Source organism: Gekko japonicus, unplaced genomic scaffold (assembly GCF_001447785.1).
Source record: "Gekko japonicus isolate JY-2015 unplaced genomic scaffold, Gekko_japonicus_V1.1 scaffold644, whole genome shotgun sequence".
NCBI classification, from domain to species: Eukaryota; Metazoa; Chordata; class Lepidosauria; order Squamata; family Gekkonidae; genus Gekko; species Gekko japonicus.
The window spans coordinates 762,527-784,562 of NW_015160853.1; the positions used below are offsets into that span (position 1 = coordinate 762,527).

A 22,036-nucleotide genomic window follows, 5' to 3' on the forward strand; every position below is an offset into this window, starting at 1 on the left:
ACCACGTGACCACAGAAACATCTTCGGACAGCACTGGCTCTTCGGCTTTGAAACGGAGATGAGCACCGCAACCCTAGAGTCCGATTCGACTGGCTTTCGAGCAAGGGAACCTTTACCTATAGACATCACAGCACGTCCTTGTTGATCCGCGCATGTGTAGAGATTTTCTTAAATGGCGCCCGCTCGGGATGGTCTGACCACCCCAACGGGAGGATTGCGCGCTGGTGGAACGATCAGACGGGTGAAAGTCTGCAGTTGTCCCGCAGGTAACCGAAAACCCCAGATTTAAAGTGCTATCTTTTAAGTACAGCTCCAAAGCGCGGCAAAACAGGATGCCCACGGAAGAGGGATATTTCCCAGATGTTTGTGCCTGGACATTACCTTTAGATCCATGAGGCAATCGTGCCTCGCGCGGATCTAAAGAGCTATCTGATCGGACTCAAGTTACTTCATGCCACAGTATTCCCTATGTATGGATGTGAAAGTTGGACAATGAAGAAAGCTGACAGGCAGAAAGTAGATCAGTTTGAAATGTGGTGTAGAGTTTAGACAAATAAGTGGGTCCTATTCTCCCCCTCCTGCCAACCTAGCAATTCAAAAGCAAGAAATTGCAAGTAGATAAATAGGTACCACTTCGGTGGGAAGGTAACAGCGTTCCGTGCTCCTTGGTGTTTAGTCATGCCGGCCACATGACCACGGAAACGTCTTCGGACAGCACTGGCTCTTCGGCTTTGAAACGGAGATGAGCACCACAACCCTAGAGTCGGATTCGACTGGCTTTCGAGCAAAGGAACCTTTACCTTTTTATTCTCCCCTAGCTGTGAGCAATGCTCCCTCCAAGCGGTGAAGTCCTGTGAGCAAAAATTCTACTTTGTGAGCTACGGGCATTAAAGTTGTGAGCGAGCAATTTGGTCACTGCATAGATTAGTTTGCTCTGGAGCCACATCCTTCCTGAGCTGAGACAAAAATGTGTGAGCCAGAGGCTAAAAAGCTGTGAGCTAGCTCACACTAACTCGGCTTAGAGGGAACAGGGGCTGCGAGACTGCTGGTTCAACTCAGATCTCAACCAGGAATTCAGGAGGTGGTTTCAATATTCTCTCCGACATCAACACCGGCAACATGGGGATTAACAACATTGTCCTACCTTACAGAGCTGTGAACAGTGCTCCCTCTAAGCTGTGGAGTCTTGTGAGCAAGAATTCTCCTTTGTGAGCTACTGGCATTAAAGTGGTGAGCGAGCAGTTTGGCTACTGCATCAGTTAGTTTGCTCTGGAGCCCTCCTTCCCGAGTGAAGACAAAAATGTGTGAGCCGGAGGCTAAAAAACTGTGAGCTGGCTCACACTCACTCAGTTTAGAGGGAACACTGGTTGTGAATATTACTGCAATCTTGCATGGGAAACTTTGAGCAATCAAACCGCACTGCATAATGCTATTTCGTCAAAAGGGGAGAAAAAGGTGATATTTTGAAATCTGCCTTCCGCTTCTTGGCACAAATCTCTCTCCCTTCTCTCAAGACATATTGATTCTAGCCATCTGGCAGCACCAGGAATCTGTAGAGACTTTAAAAAATTGTTTAGCAAAGAGTGAACAAGGGTGTTCTGTTTTTTTTTTTTTTTAATTAGCATACTGTCTAATATCTCTACCATTTCCTGCTTAGAGTGAAAAATTATAATGGCCATTCATTGCGTCCATGGGTGCAGGGGCAGCTCACACTCTTTTTCTCCAGTTTGGTGTAGTGGTTAAGTGCGCGGTCTCTAATCTGGGAGAACCGAGTTTGATTCCCCACTCCTCCACTTGCACCTGGCTGGATAACCTTGGCCAAGCCATAGTTCTGATAAGAGCTGTCCTTGAAAAAAGAGCAGTTTCTGTCAAGAGCTCCCTCAGCCCTACCTACCTCACAGGGTGTCTGTTGTGGGGAGGGGAAGGGAAAGGAGTTTGTAAGCCGCTCTGAGACACCTTTGGGTAGTGAAGGGTGGGGTATAAATCCAATCTCTTCTTCTTCTTCTTTTTCCAAGCTGGGAAACAAATACTGTGTGCACATTTCTAAACAAACTGAGCATTTCCTATAATAGGTGCAGAGGGAAGCCTTCTTGCTGTGAAGCCTTTCAACCTTTTGAAATGAGCCCAATGAGCTGAAGACAGATCGTGCTGGGAAAAGCCAAGATCTAATAAGGACGAGGCGGATGGAGAAGCTGGCCTCCATGTGCGCATCTGAAAAAGGCATGAGTAAAAGTAAGCGACGCTCGCTTGTAAGTTCATGAAGCTGGATCTCTGAAAGAGGTGATCAGATGGGTTGTGCGGTCATCCTTGATACTAACCGTTTGAGGGGGTTGGAGAGAACTCCCCCCCCCCCCCCAGTTTATTTTATTTCATTAGATCAGGGGGTTCCCAGCGTAGCGTCCGTGGCTGCCATGGTGACTACCAGCAACTTTCTTGGTGCCCTCCAAGCACTGTTCCCTCTAAGCTGAGTTAGCTTCTGGCTCACAGATTTTCGTCTTCGCTCAGGAAGGAGGGCTCCATAGCAAACTAATTTATTTTGTTGTTGTTGTTCAGTCACACAGTCGAGTCCGACTCTTTGCGACCCCATGGACCAGATCACGCCAGGCCCTCCTGTCTTCCGACGTCCTCTGAAGTTTGCTCAATTTCATGTTCGTTGCATCTATGACACTGTCTAACCATCTCATCCTTTGCCGTCCCCGTCTTCTTTGACCTTCAATCTTTTCCAGCATCAGGGTCTCCTCCAGTGAGTGCTCCCTTCTCATTGGGTGGCCAAAGTATTTGAGCTTCAGTTTCATTATCTGGCCTTCCAGGGAACAGTCAGGGTTGATTGCTCGCTCACAACTTTAATGCAAGTTGCTCACAAGGTAGACTTTTTGCCCACAAGGACTCCACAGCTTAGAGGGGGCATTGCTTCTGACTGTGGTTTTCTTTCGGCGGGGAGCTGATGTCTGGGGCTGTTGCTATTGTCGTTTCATTATTTTAATGTGAGAGGTTAGTTTTTAGTGAATTCTTGTTAATCGTCCTGGAGGATTATGAGCAGAGGTCATTTCGGGGGGGGGGCGGGGGGGGACACAGTTCCCCCGGTGAGGTGCGGGGGGCGGGGCACATGACGAAGCCCCGCCCCCTGCTTCCAGCCGCCCTGCTTCCGGCCCTCATTCAGCCAGGAGAAGGCAGGAGAAGAGGGAGGGTAAGTTGCTTCCTCCCCGCCTCTCCCCACCCCTGCCTGCCTGGAGCCAGGGAGGGCCTTCGCGGGGCTTCCTTGCACTCCCACCAGCCTTGCAGGTCCACCGCCGGGCCCCTGATGTCAGGGGGCGTGGCATATGCTAATGAGTTATGCTAATGAGTCCCCCTAGCTCTTTTTCTACGAAACAACCCCTGATTACGAGAGATCGTGGGCAGTGTTCCCTCTAAGCTGAGTTAGTGAAGCTAGTTCACAGTTTTTTAGCCTCCAGCTCATATATTGTTATCTGAGCTCAGGAAGGAGGGCTCCAGATCAAGCTAATCTACGCAGCAGCCAGACCGCTCCCTCACAACGTTAATGCCAGTTGCTCACAAAGCAGAATTTTTGCTCACAAGCCTCCTCAGCTTAGAGGGAGCATTGCCACCGAATGTTTTTAAAAAGCAGGGAGAGCCAGGTGGGCTGGCAATACAGATTGAAATGGCATCGCTTCAGTGGCAGTCTGGGTTGGAAAATATCTGGAAACTTTGGGGGTGGAGCTGGGAGAGGGCGGGGTCTGGGGAGGGGAGGGGCCTCAGCAGGGTAGAATGCCACAGAGTCCCCCCTCCAAAGCAGCCATTTTCTCCAGGGGAGCTAATCTCTATCGGCTGGAGATCAGTTGTAAAAGTGCGAGATCCCCAGGCCCCACCTGGAGGCTGGCAACCCTAGCCACAGTGTGTTTGTTTTATTCTTCCTTACCCCTCTTCCCCCCTGCTCTTGGGCTTCCTCTCTGTGTGTATGGCCCCGCCTCCTGTGACCGCCATTTTGTGTCAGAATTCCAAAGGCGTTGACAGGTTCTAAAAGGTTGGGGGGCTCCTGCATTAGACCCTTATCCCAGCTGCCTTACAAAGGTGTTCAGGGCACCCTTAATGGAAACGCTCTCCTCGTTTTATCCTTGTCACAGTGCTGTGAAGGAGGCTGAGAGACAGCATGCCTGACCCACAGGGGCACAATGGGGATTTGAACCGGGGTCTCTGCGCTCATAGCCTGACGCTCTACCAGGGGTGGCCAAGCTGCAGCTCGGGAGCCACATGTGGTTTTTCCACACATATTGCGCAGCTCCTGGCAGGGCGGCTGAGGAAGCGAAGGGGAGGCATGCCTTCGGTCTTCCCTTCCCCAGCCAGTGTTCCCCTCCCTGGGTAGGCTTGAGGTGTGTGTGTGTGGGGGGGGGGAGTAGAGAAAGAAAGCAACTTTAAATGTGTTCTCAAAGCACCTCCCCACCAGCTGGCTTGAAGAAGGCATTTGTCCCTTCTCCAAGCCAAGCCAACCGGTGTGGGAGCATGGGGTGGTGGTGATTGGAGGTTGGGTTGCCAAATGGGGACGGGGGCGGGGACTCCCCGCTTTGGAGGCCCGATTTCCACTGCGGCGGAATCGGGCCCCGGGGGGAACCCCGCCCCCCGAAGTTGCATCACCAGAGGTGACGCACGATGTAGGGCACGTTGGGGGCGTGGCCCAGATCGTCGGGGGGGGAACATATGGCTTCCCCCCCGACGACCTGGGCCATGCCCCCAACGTACCTGTGTCGTGCGTCACTTCTGGTGACGTTCTGGTGGCGCGTGCACGTCCCCAGCCAGCTCCCGGAGCAGAAGACGCTCCCTCCGCCGGTGAGTAAATAAGATTTGGCAACCCTAGTTGGAGGACACATTTAAAGTTGCTTTCGACTATATACTGGACTTGAGGCAGTGTAACAAGTGATTTCTTTATTTCAGTTCAGAACATAACAACAACAACCCTAGAACGATCCAACTATATACATTTTGAACTAGCGAGGCCACACCCCCTAGCCCAGTACTGTCCAGTCACATTTACAAGCTTAAGACCAATGGGATTAGTTCCCGCCGAAGGTCAGAGTCTTTCTGGATTGGTCCGTCACCCATCAGCGGCCAATCTGACTGCAGGGTTTAGAATACCAGAGAGTCTATGGAGCTTGTGCCTCAAGCTCCGGCGTAAGGTACAAAAGCAAATACATAACACTTTCTTTCCCTCTGTCCCTCCCTCCCCCATCTATTTGCTTTCTTTCCACCTTTCTTTGTTTCTCTCCCTTCTTTCCTCTTTCTGTCTCTTCTTCCTTCCCCCTCCCTCCCTCCCTCCCTCCATCTATTTGCTTTCTTTGTTTCTCTCTCTCTTTCCTTCTTTCTTTCCACCTCTCTCTCTCTTAGACAAATAAATATCATTGGGCAAATAAATATCATTATCAATATCTCCCCCCCCTTTTGTTTTTATTTGTGGCAGTCTCATGTAATGTTAATAAAAAGCAAATGTGCATATTTCTCAGGAAACACATGTTTACACATGTTTGTTCATGTCTTCCGGCTCTGAAACATCTGACATTTATTCTATGTGGCTCTTAACGTGAAGCGACTTTGGCCACCCCACTGCCTCTCAGGCACACCGGCTCTCTGTTCCAAAGAGGGGAGGGAGAAAAATCCACACAGCAACACCAGCCTGTGTCAAGAAGAGCCCGGATTGCTTTCTCGGCTTGAATGCAGGTGCTGGAAAAGACAGACACAAAAATGGAGGTAAGCAGATCTAAAAAAAAAAAGGTTCTTGTACCAGAACACGTCAAATTCCTGTAAACTGTTAATCACATAGTCATGTGCTCAAAAGCAGGAATTACCCTCCTGGCAGAGTAAACAGGTTAGTTGGGGTGAAGGGGAAAAAATCACCTGTAATCTTTGAACCAAACAGCGACCTAGCGGGACATAGAAAACGAATGCTGATGCACAGAGGAACTGGCAAGATTTCTCTAGCAATGAAAACACACACATAAAGGTTCGTCTGGGTTATCCAGCCATTTCCCCTACAAATGCAGCTACTTCAGAAATCTGCCTGATTTCTGAAAGCTAGAGTGGTGTGGTGGTTAGAATGTCAGGTTAAGGTCTGGGAGACCTAGCTCATAGACAGTGTTAGATTTCTTCTGTGATTTTTTCCCCTCTAACCCCTATTTAAAGCTGGCCATAGAACACAGACAGTCACCACATCTTGTGGCAGTGAGTTCCACAGATTAACTGTGGCTTGTGAGAACAAGTAAGAGCTTTTCTGTGCCCCGAACCTATTGCTAGTCCTCCTTTAATGGAGCAAATGGGCACAACTGAAGTCATCCAGATGCTTCTGCCAAACTGCTTAGTGAACGATTGGGTCCCCAATTGTAGCCGGTGAGTGGGACGCAAACTGAACCAGTGAGTTATTGAGCAGCCCTGCTGGCTTCCAAAAGACAGTACAGAAGGGGGGGGGACATAACCCTGACAACATCTTGCCCAAATTTGGGGGAAGGCACTGCAGAAAACATTGTACACCTAATAGACGACATCTGTAAAGAACGGAAGTCGAAGCAGGGCCTCAGTGGTGGTGACTCCACATAATGAAGAAAACTCAACAAAGGGAGAACATTGCCAGCAGCTGCCCTGGGCTGCTCACAATACTAGTTTAGTCCTGAGGAATAAAGTGCTATGGGTCCCATCCCATCTCCTGCCCCGCTGACACGGATATAAATCCCTGCAGATTATAACAGGGAAGATCCAGTTTTCCTATGCAAGCTCTGTGAAAATAAATGGGTTTCTTGTGTGGTGTTCGTCCATTTATCATATCAGAGGAGCCTTGGCTCACTAGTGGAGCACCTGCTTGGTGGGCAGAAGGTCCCAGGTTCAATCCCCAGCATCTCCAGCCAAAAGTACCAGGCCATAGGTGATGTGAAAGACCTCTGCCTGAGACCCTGGAGAGCCGCTGCCAGTCTGAACGAACAATACTGACTTTCGAATCTGCATTTGTCTTTCCCACCGGTGTCCCAGCCTTCTGACACCGTCTTTAAAAAAGCTGTCTACATTTGGTGTCGTTTTCACACCTCAACAATGCTAGCATACTTTTGCACATCCGCATATGTTTATTGCCCTTTCATGGCGGCTCCGCTGTCATTGCACCTCCACACTGCTTTAAAAGAATCTTCTCCAAACAACATTCAAACAAGCACAGAGAAAGATGGCGTCACTGCAGCATGAAACTGATTAAAAATGTAAATGCAGATTTGACTGAGAATTTCCCATTCACCCAACATCGGGTGGATGAAGCAGCCAACTTACTTCTGCTTCACATTTGCATAACTTCTGATTTGCCCCTCTAACCTGATATATTCTTTACTTAGTCTGAGGAGGAAGAAATGTGCAGGGAAGTTCTAGATTCTTTACAAATGCAAGCAGAGAGATTTCTCCTGTCTGCCGTGGGGCTTTCTGCCATCCGCTGTAATATCCCCAAGTTCCCTTTTTGGAGTGGTATAAAGAGAAGGATTCCCTTTCGGCCAGACTCATCCGGAACCACCATGAAAGGTCTAATTGTGGCGCTGACCTTAGGGCTGCTTATGAGCAACATCCTTCTACTCCAGGGTAAGTAACTTTGGTCTTACTTCACCGTTACTCACTCGGGCCTTAACCTGAACTGCGGTTTTGCTTCCAAATTTGTTTTTCATGCTAGAGCTCAACCTTAGAACCTGTGGTGTTAAGGATAAAATCAATATTATTTCTGAGCATGTGCAGAGAGCTTTTCCTACCAGCTGCATGTTTGGGGTTATACAGAAGTGCTTGCATCCTACCCCTCAGTTTTTTGCTATTATCAGATTAGGAGCAAACAGGGGTCCAGGCTCAAATCCCCATTCAGCTATGAGGTCCGCTGGGTAATCTTTGGCCAGTCACTCCTTCTCAGCTTCAGTTCCCTCAGAGAACACCTAGATTCGAGTCCAGTAGCACCTCAGAGACCAACAAGATGTCGGAAGTATAAACTTTTGAAAGTCCAAGCTTCCTTCATCAGGTACCAGTATCTGCAGGCCAATATGGCTCCCCTCTGAAATCACCTCAGACAGGAGTTGTGAGAATCCGCAGAGGACAGGAGAATCATTTAGAAGAGAAGAAGAAGTCTCAGAGCGGCTTACAAACTCCTTTCCCTTCCCCTCCCCACAACAGACACCCTGTGAGCCGGTGGGTGGGGCTGAGAGAACTCTGACAGAAACTGCTCTTTTTCAAGGACAGCTGTGCCAGAGCTTGTGACTGACCCAAGGTCACATCAAGTGGAGGAGTGGGGACTCAAACCCGGTTCTCCCAGATTAGAGTCCGCACACTTAACCACTACACCAAACTGGCTCTACACCAAATTGGATTTCCCATACTCCTTGAGGGAACAAGTAGGATAAATGTGTGATTTCATATACATGTGAAGCTGTGCTTGGTTGGAGAATGTCTTCCAAAGGGGTTTATGTCTTATTAGCATGATACCAACCTTTACACAAACCCGGGCTGAACTTTCATCCGCTAAATGAGGATTTTTGCTTTTGTGGCTGAAAGCTTCCTCTGGAATAAGATGATAGAAGGTGGTTACAAGATCCAGCCCCTTGTAATGATCTTGGAATTTTAAGCCTTCAAGTATGGTGAAATTATTTCTGCTCTTAAACTAAAGCACTTTTTAAAACCGTCTATTTTTACACCTATCTGTGGTTTACCATTTTGCTTCACTGAAATGGATTCAGCAGCCTGTCAGTGGACGGTGCTAGTGGGCTTTTTTTGGTCAAGTTCTCCTCACACTTGGAAGTTAATATAGACTTCCAGAAGAGTCACCAGATGTCCTCTTTTTAGAGGACATGTCCTCTATTTTGGGTGTCTGTCCTCTTTTGGACTCTTTTTAGAAAAATGAAAATGTCCTCTTTTTGGGTTGGAAGGTTAGGGATATTCCTAGTCAGCAGCAATCAGCTCAGCTGAAATAGTAGGGGGTCTTCAAAATGAGATCTGTCATAGTGATCACTTGTTTGAAGTAGTCAGTCGGGAAATATGTTCTCTTTTTTGCCTTTTCAAAATATGGTAGCCCTACAGGACCCGTGTGGACAAACAGCCACGCAGGTCTAGGGGGTGCAGTGAGAAAGGGGCAAAAGGGCAAGCAGCAGAAAGGATCTTGCCCCTTTTCACTGCAACTCCCCAACCCGCGTGACCACTTATCCATAAGGATCTTTCAAGAGCTCAAAAGGGACGGCATGAGAGGAAAAGGAAAACAGCAAAAATCTGTATGCCTTTCCCTGAGTGCACATTAGATCCAGGCTATTGCTATGATTTTTTGCCTTTTCTCGTGAAACGTGCGAGCAGTCCATCTCGGTGTAGAGGTAGTATGTCACAGTGGTTAGAGACCTGAGCTACGAAAGGCCTGATTTAAACCTCACCTCTGCCATGAACTCAATCAACTAGGCAGCCTTTGATGAGCCATTCTCTCAGGCCCGTAGCTACAGTGGGGGCATCTTGGGGCCGGGCCCCCTGACTTACCGCCCAGGGCCCCCCGACTTCCCATCCAACCAGTTTATCTTATTTTTCACGCACACCAGAACCATGCCATTCTGTGCCGTCGCCCTGCCCTGTCTGCCGGCAGTGTACCTCTGGCTGGCTGCGGGTGAGGCACTCCACAGGGCACGTCTGCTCCCTACTGTGGTTCTCCCTCTCCCTCGTTTTTTAAAAACTTTTACTCTCTTGTCACTCCTGACATAGTGCCCCCCCCGGACTTATTTAAATGCCCCCCGAAGTAAAAAAACACACCTGGCTACAGCCCTGCATTCTCTGCCTCAGCAGACAAGGGGTAATGACGCCATACCTGGCAGATGACATTCTGCAGACCGCAAAAAGAAGAAAAAAACTGTGAGGTAACTGCGCTAGATAATATTTCAATAATAATCACAAAATTGTACAAAAATGCGTGCAGAAAATTATATAAATATACAAGACAATAAATGATGTGTTGACGATGGTCTCCGGAATGCTCTATAGTTTCGATACTGTTCTTCTTCCGAGAATGAATGAAAACAGCGACTCTTGGTCTGTCTTTTCAAGTAGTAGGTATCAAAAATCCATAATATTCACCGATGTATCATGACTTAATTGCAAGAGTTTCTCTGACAGAAAGTTCCTGGGGCAAGGTGCTTGAGCCAGATGACATTCTGCAACCAGTTTTTGCTCAGTCTTTTGGGTTCAGGTTTCCAAATGCTACCGCCATCACTTAAGGCAGCTCCTCCTATGGACGAGCCGTGCAGCTAGCTCCAAGGACAAACCTTTCGCCTTGCTCACCTACAGGGATCAAATTCTCCCTTTCACACTTTTATGCTGTGGTCCAGTCCATCAGTTAGTTAATTTATTTATCTTATTAGACTACTAGCCCTCCCTCCCCTGTACCGCAAGGCTCAGGGTGAGTAATGACGAGTTAAGATCCTGCTCCCAGGTCGTGCTGTCAATACTCTAGCTTCCAGAGAGGAAGCAGGTGGCAGACCAGAGGCAGGGCTTGCTCCCTCTAAGCCAGTGACGGCAAACCTTTTAGAGACCGAGTGCCCAAACTGCAACCCAAAACTCACTTATTTATCACAAAGATCCAACACGGCAATTTAACCTGAATACTGAGGTTTTAGTTTAGAAAAAAACAACTCATACATTAACATAAAATGATCCAAACAAAGTAAGGAAAGCAATCCCAAATGCTTTCATTTACTTCGGCAGAGAATTCCACACTTTAATGACGGTCTGGGCCTGGCTGGGGCGATGGCACGCGTGCCCACATAGAGGGCTCTGAGTGCCGCCTCTGGCACGCGTGCCATAGGTTCGCCACCACGGCTCTAAGCGGTGGAGTCTTGTGAGCAAAAATTCTACTTTGTGAGCTACTGGCATTAAAGTTGTGAGCAAGCGATTTGGCTCCTGCATAAACTAGTTTGCCCTCTGGAGCCATCCTTCCTGAGCTAAGACAAAAAATGTGTCCGCCAGAAGCTAAAAAACTGTGAGCTAGCTTGTGGGGTCCTCTATTAGGGAGGACTGGTTTTCTCTTTAAATTTATACTTCGTGTTCATAAACGGGGTAGATTCGGCTGCCACCTGGAATTTAAACAAATTCCAAATCTTTTCTCATTAGCTGTTGGTAACGTGATCTCGCTTCTGGGCTTTTCAAGGGTCTCTGTGGTCCTGAGGAAAGATTTGAACTGAATTCTGGAACTCAAACAAAATGTGATTTATTGAATAAAATTTTAAACATAAATAAGTTGTTTCTTAACTATAACTGTTTAGGGGAAGAGAAAGTGGAAAATTTAGCTGTCAGGGTGTCACACACAGTCTTTGGTCACAAGATCCTTCTCTATTAAGAATCTCCTTTTCAATAGACCCTCACTCTGGCTAAGCTCTTTATTTTGTGCTTAGTTTTCTTTTAAACTTTAGGATGTCGCAGATCCTTCTTGTAACTCTTCCACATTTAAACTTTCAACAACATGTTTTCTGAACACTTCAGGTTTTCTCACAGCACTCTGTCCTCTCTCTCTCTGACAGACTCACTGACAGACTCTCATTCAAAACTCCCACTGAAGGGCTTCAAGACACACCTCATTCCAAGCAACCCCCTCCCACACTCTGCCATCCACCAATCACATCACACTAGTTTCTCTCAATCATTCTACTCTGCTATCACCGCACTCCAACCAAACATTTAAAGACACACTCTCGCTAAAAACAAGGAATCATTACATAGCTCACACTAACTCAGCTCAGAGGGAACACCGGTGGCAGCACACCTTTGGAATGCCGTCCTGCTGCCATCCGCTTCACCATCCTTTAGGCACCAAGCCAAAACATTTCTTCCACCCAGGCTTTTAAGCTGATGGGTTCCATCTTTCTGAACTATTTTTTATGTTCAGCTTCTAGCCTGTGGACTGCTTTATGGGTATCGTTTTAGAAGGCTGTGTGCTCTTTTGTGTGATTTCTTTGCCCTTGCCTTACTTTTGGATGGTTTATTCTAATACTGATAATTTTTTACATTGTTTCTGCTGCAGTTTGTACTTTGTGAGCTTCCTCAAAGGAATTTCTGGAGTATGGTTACCAGCTCAGGGTTGGGAAATATTTGGAGAGTTTGGGCTTTGAGGAGCAGACTTCAGTGGGGCCAGTTTGGTGTAGTGGTTAAGTGCGCGGACTCTAACCTGGGAGAACCAGGTTTGATTCCCCACTCCTCCACTTGTACCTGCTGGATGACCTTGGGCAAGCAGTAGTTCTGATAAGAGCTGTGCTTGAAAAAGAGCAGTTTCTGTCAGAGCTCTCTCAGCCTCACATACCTCACAGGCAGTGTCCCCTCTAAGCTGAGTTAGTGTGAGCTAGCTCACAGTTTTTTAGCCTCCAGCTCACAGCTTTTTGTCTTAGCTCAGGAAGGATGGCTCCAGAGCAGACTAATTTATGCAGTAGCCAAATCGCTCGCTCACAATTTTAATCCAAGTAGCTCACAAAGAAGAATTTTTGTTCATAAGGTGTCACAGGGTGTCTGTTGTGGGGAGGGGAAGGGAAAGGAGATCCTAAGCCGCTCTGAAACTCTTCTGGGTAGTGAAGGGTGGGGTATAAATCCAATCTCCTCCTCCTCCTTCATAATGCCATACAGTCCACCAGGGCTTTTTTGGTAGAAAAAGCGAGCAGGAACTCATTAGCATAATATGCCACACCCAGCAGCAGAAACTCATTAGCATATTAGACCACGTCCTTGACAGTGCAGCTCACTAGCCTATTAGGCCATGCCCCCATGCCTTCCCTGGGTGCCCCATGGCTGCAGGGAGCCCAGGCAAGCCGGCCTTTGGATGGGCCGGGGAAGGCACAGGGAGGCATTTAAATGCCTCCGCGATCCTTCCAGCCCACCCCCCGGGCTGCCCGCCTTGGAGTTGCCGGGGGGGGGGGTTTAGCTCTCCAGGCTCTCCCTCTGTAGCCACAAGCGTAGAGGTTTTGGCTGTAGTGGGCGTGGCCAACTCTGAAGCCAGACGGAACTCCGTTCCTGTGCGTTCCTGCCCCAAAATAGCTCTGCAGTCCACCTTCCAAAACAGCCATTTTCTCCAGGGTAAACTGATCTTGGTCACCTGGAGATGTAACCCCAGGAGAGCTTCAGCCGCCACCTGGAGGTTGCCAACCATACCCTGTAGGGGCAAACTACAGATTACCTTTCACTCTGCATTCTGCAAAGAAAGGAAACTCTGGCAAATTTGCTGAAGTGGAATAATTTATTCATATTTTCTCCACACAGACCATTCGTAATTTTAAGAAATGTTTAATGTACACAGCCTTTCTTTGCATGCAGCTTGGAGATTTTGGCACGCATCTGCTCCTTGTGGTCAAAGGTTGCAGAGACTATACCTTCCTCACTCACACTTGTACCAACAACGTGTCACCACTGGCCGGAGAGATCCAAGATGACACCCACGTTCAGCAGTGAAGCTTTCTGGGTGACAGCCAATGTTCCCTCTAAGCTGCATAGCCTTGTGAGCAAAAATGCTACTTTGTGAGCTACTGGCATTAAAGTTGTGAGCAGACGATTTGACTACTGCATAAATGAGTTTGCTCTGGAGCCGTCCTTCCTGAGCTAAGACAAAGATCTGTGAGCTGGAGGCTAAAAACCTGTGAGCTAGCTCACACTAACTCAGCTTAGACGGAACACTGGTGACAGCAGATCAGTTACACCATCTGAGCCTAGGCTACTTTGCAGAGGCAATTTGAGGATAAAGGTTAAATGAAAGGAGTGTATAGAGAAAGAGCGGCACCCCATTCTTTTTGGGTCTGTGGATACTCTGGGGATTTTGAGGATAGGGAGTGGCCGCCATCACAAAATGGCTGCCAGAGGGATGCATGACAAACCACAAAACTCGAGTTAGCGGTTTCTAGGTCTCCCAAGTCCTTACCAGCTGCCGGCAGGGGGCTCCTGGCTGGCATCAGAGATCTTCTTGCAGGAGCACTGGCCAGGATGACGTCACCCGGAAGTGATATCATTGCGTTGCCGACATCGGTGTGTGGGGGGGTGCTGCTTTAGCTTTTGGGCAAAACTCTATGCGTTGTTTGCCCTCAAAACCATAGAGTTTCCCCCAAAACTACAATGGAACCCCCCCATGACATTGGCAACATGATGATATCCAGGGGTCGTTTCGTAGAAAAAGAGCTAGGGGAACTCATTAGCATAACTCATTAGCCTATGCCACACACCCTGACATCACCGGAAGTGTGTCATAAGGCCACACACCCCGCCCCCAATAGTCCCGGCCACCGCCGGCCTTGCAGCTCCACTGCCGACCCCCATGAGGGGCCCGGCGGTGCACCTGCAAGGCCGGCGGGAGTGCAAGGAAGCCCCGCGAAGGCCCTCCCTGGCCCCAGGCAGGCAGGGGTGGGGAGAGGCAGGGAGGAAGCAACTTACCCTCCCTCTTCTCCTGCCTCCTCCTGGCTGAATGAGGGCCGGAAGCAGGGCGGCCGGAAGCAGGGGGCGGGGCTTCGTCATGTGCCCCGCCCCCATACCTCACCCGGGGGAACTGCGATCCCCCGCGATCCCCCCCGAAATGACCTCTGATGATGTCACTTATGGGTAATGTCATCGTGACAGGGCTTTTTTGGTAGAAAAAGCCCAGCAGGAACTCATTAGCACAATAGGCCACACCCAACAGCAGAAACTATTAGCATATTAGGCCACACCCCTGACAGCACAGCTCATTAGCATATTAAGCCACACCCCGCATGTTACCAGAAGTGTAGTCATCCAACTACACCCACCTTTTGCTTCTTATTCTGTTTACTTTGTTGTCAAAACCTTGGCCTTTTTTTGTAGCAGGAACGCATTTGCATGTTAGGCCACAGACCCCTAATGTAGCCAGTCCTAATGAGTGTCTGCTGTTGGGTGTGGCCTATTATGCTAATGAGTTCCTGCTGGGTGTGGCCAACTCAGGAGCCAGCCGGAACTCCGTTCTTGTGCGTTCCTGCCCCCAAATAGCCCTACATTGTGACAGGGACACTGCTGCGCCAGCAGTGGAATGAAGCCCTGAAAATCGGGGGGGAACCCCAGCCCGGACCGAAGGCTTGGCAACCCTAGTGGACTCTCTTGTACATATTCTCCTGCAGTGTCCTTTATTGTCTGGAACTGAACAGGCAAGGTTCAGCTTTCCCTTGCTCAAATCCTTGCTTCTACAATAGTCCTGCCCAGGGGTCGTTTTGTAGAAAAAGAGCTAGGGGAACTCATTAGCATAACTCATTAGCATATGCCACACACCCTGACATCACTGGAAGTGTGTCATAAGGCCACACCCACCACTCAGTCTTAGTCTTAATGGTTAGTCTTAAAGGTGCTATTTGTTAGTCTTAAAGGTGCTATTTGAACTCTTGGACTATTTTGCAGGAACAGACTAACACAGCTACCTCGGGGAAGCTCCTGGATTGGGTTGGGAGTCCTTGCAGAGGCCACGTGGAGTGGCCTCGGCCAGGCAGAGGGGGAGGACGCCAACTTACCCTCCTGCTTCTTCCTCCTTCTGCAACAGAATGAGGCTGGAAGCAGGGTGCAGCCGGAAGAAGGGGGCGGGGCTCCGTCGTGTGCCCCGCCCCCCGCACCTCACCCGGGGGAACTGCGATCCCCCGCGATCCCCCCCGAATCTACCTCTGGTCCTGCCATTTTGTCATACCAAGCCTTTGCTCCTTGTTTTAGTCCATAGAGTCCTTTGTTGAGTCTGTAAACTTAATTTTCTTGTCCTTTGACTGTGAAACCTTCAGGTTGTTCCATAAATATTTCCTCAGATAGTTCTCCATTGAGGAATGCTGTCTTTATATCGAGATGTTCTACAATTATGTGCTCCAGTTTAGGCTAAAATGGATCATGCCACGCCTTGATAAATGGACTGCGCTTCGTCGAGCGACATTAGAGCAAAAGGTTCAGTTCCTCTGAGGGGATTCTGATTCCAAATGTACTTATTTTGCTGCTCGGTTTCTAGAGGCTGCGAAGTAGTGTCGAGGGGAGGTGTTTTTAGACAATGCTTTTTATTTAAGTTTTTCAGTTTTATTGTTCAAGACCTTGGTCTAAGAACAGGGGATGAGAGTAAATTTTGCTCACGCAGACTAACCACAAAATGGCTGCCACGGGATGCAGGTTGGCTCCGAGCCAATCGTCACGCAACAGTTGAGACGGCTTACTCTGATTGTGTCCACAGGCAGCTTCCAAATGTGATACTTCTTGGGTTTCACTGAACGACCTCCTCCTGCCCCAGTGAGGTCGAGGAAAACCTGTACCGGTGGTTGGGCTTTGTCAAATAAGCAAATGGATGCCAGGAAACCCATCTGTGGCGCTCACACCGCATTGGAAATCACTGTGACAGAAAATGAGCATTGCCATCTTACGTTTGTTTGCAGGCCTTCCGATAGAAAGCCTTGTCGTTCACATGAGAAGATGCAAATGTGCCAAGCAAACCTCGGCTGCCGTCAACCTTTCGCACTTTAAGTCCGTTCAAGTGTTTCCTCAGAGTGTATACTGCCGAAGGAAGGAAGTCATGTAAGTCAAGGCCAGAGGCCTTCTCTTCTTCCTACTACTTGGTTTTGTTAAGAGCTCATTGAAAAGACAGGAGCTGAGGTTGAGTGATCCTCTTATGATGTTTCAGATTAATCACAAAAAAGGACCGGAAGATCTGTGTCAATCCCAACGCTGCCTGGGTTCAGGACTTACTGAAGATCTTGACACAGAGGTAATTTTATTATTCACTAGTCCCTAACGTGGTTACTTAGGAGGGTGTATATCACATAATACTTGGCACAAAAAATCCTGGTTCCAATCCAGTTCCAGGCACACCCAGCAACTAGTAGGCTCTAGATCACAATACGAATCTGGCTTTGTGGCGTCCTCTTATTAGGGAGGACTGGTTTTCCCTTTAAATGTGCTCTTTGCTTTTGTAAACGGGGTAGTTTCTGCTGCCACCAGGAATTTAAGGATTGCCAAACCTTCTCTCTGTTTCTTTTGCTGGCAAGGTGACCTAGAGTCGGGGCTTTTCAGGGATCTATGTGGTCCTGAGGAAAGATAGAACTAAATTCGGGGATAAACTTGAACAAAAGATAATTTATTAAAGTAAGAACAAAATATGAGGTTGGTTATTCTGTAACTATCTCGGATAAAGGGACATGAAAATATGTCTATCAACTGTATCACAAACACTGTCTTTTTTCCTTTACTTTTTGTTTGTTTTGACATTCAGTTCCAACATTAACAGGAGTCACTCTTTCTTCCTATAGTCAGCCACACAGGCTAAGGACATATATACTGCACTCTTTAAGAACTCACTCAGAACTAACTGAACACTCACTGACTTAACTCTCCAACTGAACAATTCCAACTGATTTCTAACTGTCTCTCATAACTGACACACTGACACAACCACACAGGTTCACTTCAAAAACCCCTCCCCACACTCTGTCATCCACCAATCACAGCACATTTGTCTCTCTCAATCACTCTAGTCTACTAACCATGCACTCCAACCAAGCATTTGAAGGCATACACACACTCTCATGAAACAAGGAATCATTACAGGCTTGCTTAAAAAAAAACATATAGCCGCTTCACTGGGGCTTCATGATCATTGCAATGTGGATGTATATAAAATCATACACACAAAATGTGTATCACAGGCACTTCTATCAAGGTGTAGAATTTACCTAGCTAGGCAGGGGCCAAGTTGCTAGACCTCAAGACACAATAAATGAAGAGATACCACTCTAGCCTTATACTGCTATAAAAAAGAGAGTTTAAAATTGCAGTAAAGAAATGCCATCGTTTAAAGGTGTAAGCAACTTTTACCACTGCCACTACCATTAGAAGCTGGTAAAGCTATTCCAGGAAACAGGGCCATTTATTTGCGTCTCTTCAAAGATTCTTCTTTCTGTTCACAACTCCAGGCTTTTCTTGGTCCTGTTCCTCATCCATTTGCTAGCAAGATCCTAGTTTGACTTGGGTTGGAGTTCACACAGCAAAAGCTTTACTTGCAGTCAAAACTAATGATTACAAAAAGAAAAGGCATCATAATTACTGAGCAAAGGGACAGCAAAAAAAAAGGTGATATACACAATCATTTTGAAGTTACCAGATATCAACTTCCCCCCTTTTTTGTGCAGGTTCTAGTAGTCAGGGCCAGTGTTCCCTCTAAGCTGAGTTAGTGTGAGCTAGCTCAGTTTTTTAGCCTCTGGCTCACACATTTTTGTCCTAGCTCAGGAAGGAGGGCTCCAGAGCAAAACTAATTTATGCAGTTGCCAAATCGCTCACTCACAACTTGAATGCCAAGTAGCTCACAAAGTAGAATTTGTGCTCACAGGACTCCACAGTTTAGAGGGAGCATTGGTCAGGGCTAATTCCACCATTCTTGAAGACTTTTTTTCTTTCTTCCTTGATGTGGTGGTGGAGATCACAAAATGAAAGTCCTTTCTGAATCTCTTGAGCTCCTTTCCTGGAATCCCCTTAACAAAACAATCGTGGGATCTACATGGACAAAAGCTGTGTAAGACCAGTGCGAGAGTAAGGAGGGAAATGGACAGGACTGAGTGAAAAACACTGGCTAAAACCACCCGGTATTCCTAAAGACAGGCTGACTCCCTCCAGTCACCTAAAAGGGTCTTCTCCGTGATCTAGAGATGTGAAATTTAGCAATGGGCACTTAAAGTCTCCCCCATAACTTGTTGGGGGGGGGGGGGATTCCAGACACCAGTCTTGGTACCCACACAATACAAAATCCAGTGGCATTTTTTTTCCAGCAGTAAGAACATTCTGAGTGGTGAGTCAGTGGGAGTACAATTTACTCCCAGCTAGTGTAGGGGCCAAACAAGGAGTTAGCGGCTATCTCAAGCTCGTCATTAGGGACACTGGCCACCATGCACTTGTGAATTTTGGGAAATTGGTGGAAGTCCTACAAGCTGTATGAAGACTCAACAACTTGATAAAGATATCGGTTCGAAACAGGCCCGTCGTGTGTAAAAACCTTGAAGTCTTCGTGCTACAGGGAATGGTTTTCTCTGTCCTTGCAGCATAAAGAATATGGCTCGGTCCCTTTAAGATTGTATTTCAGCAAGGGTTAATGTCCCTCTTGTGATTGTATGTCTCTTAATGTTATTACACATTTTGAACTTTACTTGTACTTTACAACTTATAACACTATAAATATTTTTGCAAAAAACAGATTTTGTTTCCACTTTTCAAGGTTGCTTTTGTATGTTTGGTTTGATCTCATTACTGGTAACCTCCTCCCTGCTTGTTTTGCTTTTTGCAAACAAGGAGTTCCAGCATTTGCAATTAAACCCCTTGACAGCCCACCCCACACTTTTTGCTTAAAAACAGAATACGGAAATACAATTCTCAGTAGAGAAGTGGGAAAGACCGAGCTGTTCCGGCAAGCGTTTCAATAGCTCAGACCACACTGACGGTTCTAGCACTTTATAACAGAAGGCCACCACGTCTTAATCTTAATTTAATAAGTGTATTTGGATATTTTATTGACTGTATTGTTTTAGACTTATATTGTATAAATTGTTATGTTGGTTTTAAACTATTGTAAGCTGCCCTGAGCCGCCTTGGCGGGAGGGCGGGGTAAAAGTCGAATAAATAAATAAATAAATAAATAAAGGGACCCACAGTCATTTCCCCACCACTCAATTTCCCACTGCTGAGGTCTCAGCTGTTTCTACCACATTTGTAGCATTCATCTGGAACTCTGCAGGGGGAACGTATCTAGAGGGAAGTTGTAGAAGAAAATGGCAGGTGACATTCTGGAGCCCCCTCCCTCCAGTTACTCCCGTTGAAGAAGAAGAGTTGGTTTTATACCCCTGCCCTTCACTACCTGAAGGCGTCTCAAAGAGGCTTACAATCCCCTTCCCTTCCTCTCCCCACAACAGACACCCTGTGAGGTAGGTGAGGCTGAGAGAGTTCTGAGAGAAATGAGACTGGCCCCAGGTCACCCAACAAGCCTCATGTGGGAGGAGGAGAGGGGGAATCAAACCTGGTTCTCCAGATTACACTGCTCTTAACCACTCCGCCACAATCACCTTCCCTTCCTCTCCCCACAACAGGCAGCTTGTGAGGTAGGTGGGGCTGAGAGAGTCCTGAGAGAGCCGTGACTCTCCCAAGGTCACCCAGCTGCTTTCACGTGGAGGAGGACTGGGGAATCAAACCCGGTTCTCCAGATTAGAGTCCGCTGCTCTGAACCACTACACCAAACTGACTCTCTGGGGGCTGCCTTTCAGCCATTAATTAATTAATGTATTAATCTCATTTGTACCCCGCCCTCCCGGCAAAGCAGGCTTTCTCTACACACAAATTTTCATATATGTAGCAGTGAGAACTAAGGAACTGCGGTCACCTGCTCAGATCTCCGCTCTGCCTTGAACTGATTAGGCGGCTATAACCCCAAGCCCTGTTATCTGCAATGGCAGGCCAATAATCACGATCCACCGTAGCAACGGCCGTTGTAAAGACTAATTTAGAACAGGGATATTCTGTCTCAGACACCTGCTCAAAGATTATCAAGATTATGCAAGTAGCATTTTGTAAACTCTACAGTATAATTTTGCACTACAGGAACAAAACAATACAATATAGAACTGTTTTACTGTAAATTGGCTGTTAGGGTGTATCCTTAAGTTCCTGTCACTTCTACTGTAAGCCGTTTATGGATATGCAATCCTTCCCCCCCCCCCCCACGAAGTTCTTCATAGGTATGCATTCTTTGCTTGCATCATGTTGCTTAACAAGTTTCCCTTTTTTTCTAAATTACAGACAATCGTAGTAAAGTGACCAGGACAGGAAGCCACAGATGAAGCCAGGAGGAACCAATTCAATTCACTCCATTGTTCCCTTTCCCTGTATCTGCGTTCTTTTCATTATATTTACTCAGTACCATCGCCTGAAATGTCTTTCCTTTTCTTAAGAGGGGTAAGCATCAGCAACTGATCTGAATTTTTAGGATGAAGCACAGGGAATGTAAATTTGCCTTAAAACAGGTTAAAACTTCTAGCTACTCCCGCTGCTATACACATACTTACCTCTTGCTGTGCATTTTTCTAAAATATCTCCATGGACGTCATTCCCAGTTTCTTGGTTATTTGTTGTTTATACATGGCAAAGCCAAGCAGATCTGTACTGTCAGTTTTAAAGAGTGAACATCCAGTGCTCATGATTGTAGATTAGCAAATTAATCTAGACCTGGAGTCCTTCTGTCCCAGAAACAGTATCCTTCAAAAAGCAGCCATAGTTCAGTGGTAGAGCATCTGCTCAGCATGTAGAAGGTCCCAGGTTCAATCCCCAGCATATCGAGTTAAAACAACCAGGCAGTAAGTGATTTAGAACACCTCTAGCTGGGACCCTGGAGAATTGGCAATACTGACCTGGGGTGGACCAAAAACCAGATAAGCTAGTTTCAATGGACCTGAGTTTATGCAGGCCTCGCAGCTAGGATCCCGAACTATTGTCAAAATACATGTTATTGATGCCTAAGAATTTACTAACTGCTTTGCTGGATCCCATGGAGCTGCAGTGGTTAAGACGCTAAACTGCAGGCTGTGGAAGGTCAGTAGTTCAGCAGTTCGAGACCCGGGTGCCGCATGATGGAGTGAGCTCCCGTCTCTAGTTCCAGCTCCTGCCAACTTAGCAGTTCGAAAGCAAGAAATTGCAAGTAGATAAATAGGTACCACTTCAGTGGGAAGGTAACAGTGTTCCGTGCGCCTCGGTGTTTAGTCATGCCGGCCACATGACCACGGAAACGTCTTCGGACAGCGCTGGCTCTTCGGCTTTGAAACGGATTTGACTAGCTTTCGAGCAAGGGAACCTTTACCTTTACCTTGCTGGATCCCACCCAGCATTCTCGTCTCAGCAGCCAGCCAGGTAGTCCTGAGAAGTTCGCCCATAATGCGAGGTTGTTCAAAATATAACCTCCATATTTAGACACAGTATAATATCACCAGTTCCCAGATAATGTACAACTGAGATGTATCTGTTTATTCTTCTGGATTTGCTTTCTTTCACTTCATTTGCA

At 47.3% G+C, this 22,036-nt stretch overlaps 1 protein-coding gene across 1 annotated transcript; it reads left to right on the plus strand.

The window, feature by feature from the left end:
- Positions 1–7,529: 7,529 nt before the first annotated feature.
- LOC107118805 (C-X-C motif chemokine 13-like) lies at positions 7,530–20,825 on the plus strand. Its single transcript, XM_015421180.1, has 4 exons — positions 7,530–7,593; positions 16,386–16,524; positions 16,631–16,714; positions 20,782–20,825. The coding sequence occupies exons 1-4, from the start codon at positions 7,530–7,532 to the stop codon at positions 20,789–20,791; spliced, it is 297 nt and encodes a 98-aa protein (XP_015276666.1). The 3' UTR covers positions 20,792–20,825.
- The last annotated feature ends 1,211 nt before the right edge of the window (positions 20,826–22,036 follow it).

Coding starts and splice junctions, on each gene's coding strand:
- LOC107118805 (XM_015421180.1), top strand. CDS start 7,530: ATGAAAGGTCTAATTGTGGCGCTGACCTTAGGGCTGCTTATGAGCAAC. Junction 7,594..16,385: donor CAACATCCTTCTACTCCAGG/GTAAGTAACTTT, acceptor GTTTGTTTGCAG/GCCTTCCGATAGAAAGCCTT. Junction 16,525..16,630: donor TGCCGAAGGAAGGAAGTCAT/GTAAGTCAAGGC, acceptor ATGATGTTTCAG/ATTAATCACAAAAAAGGACC.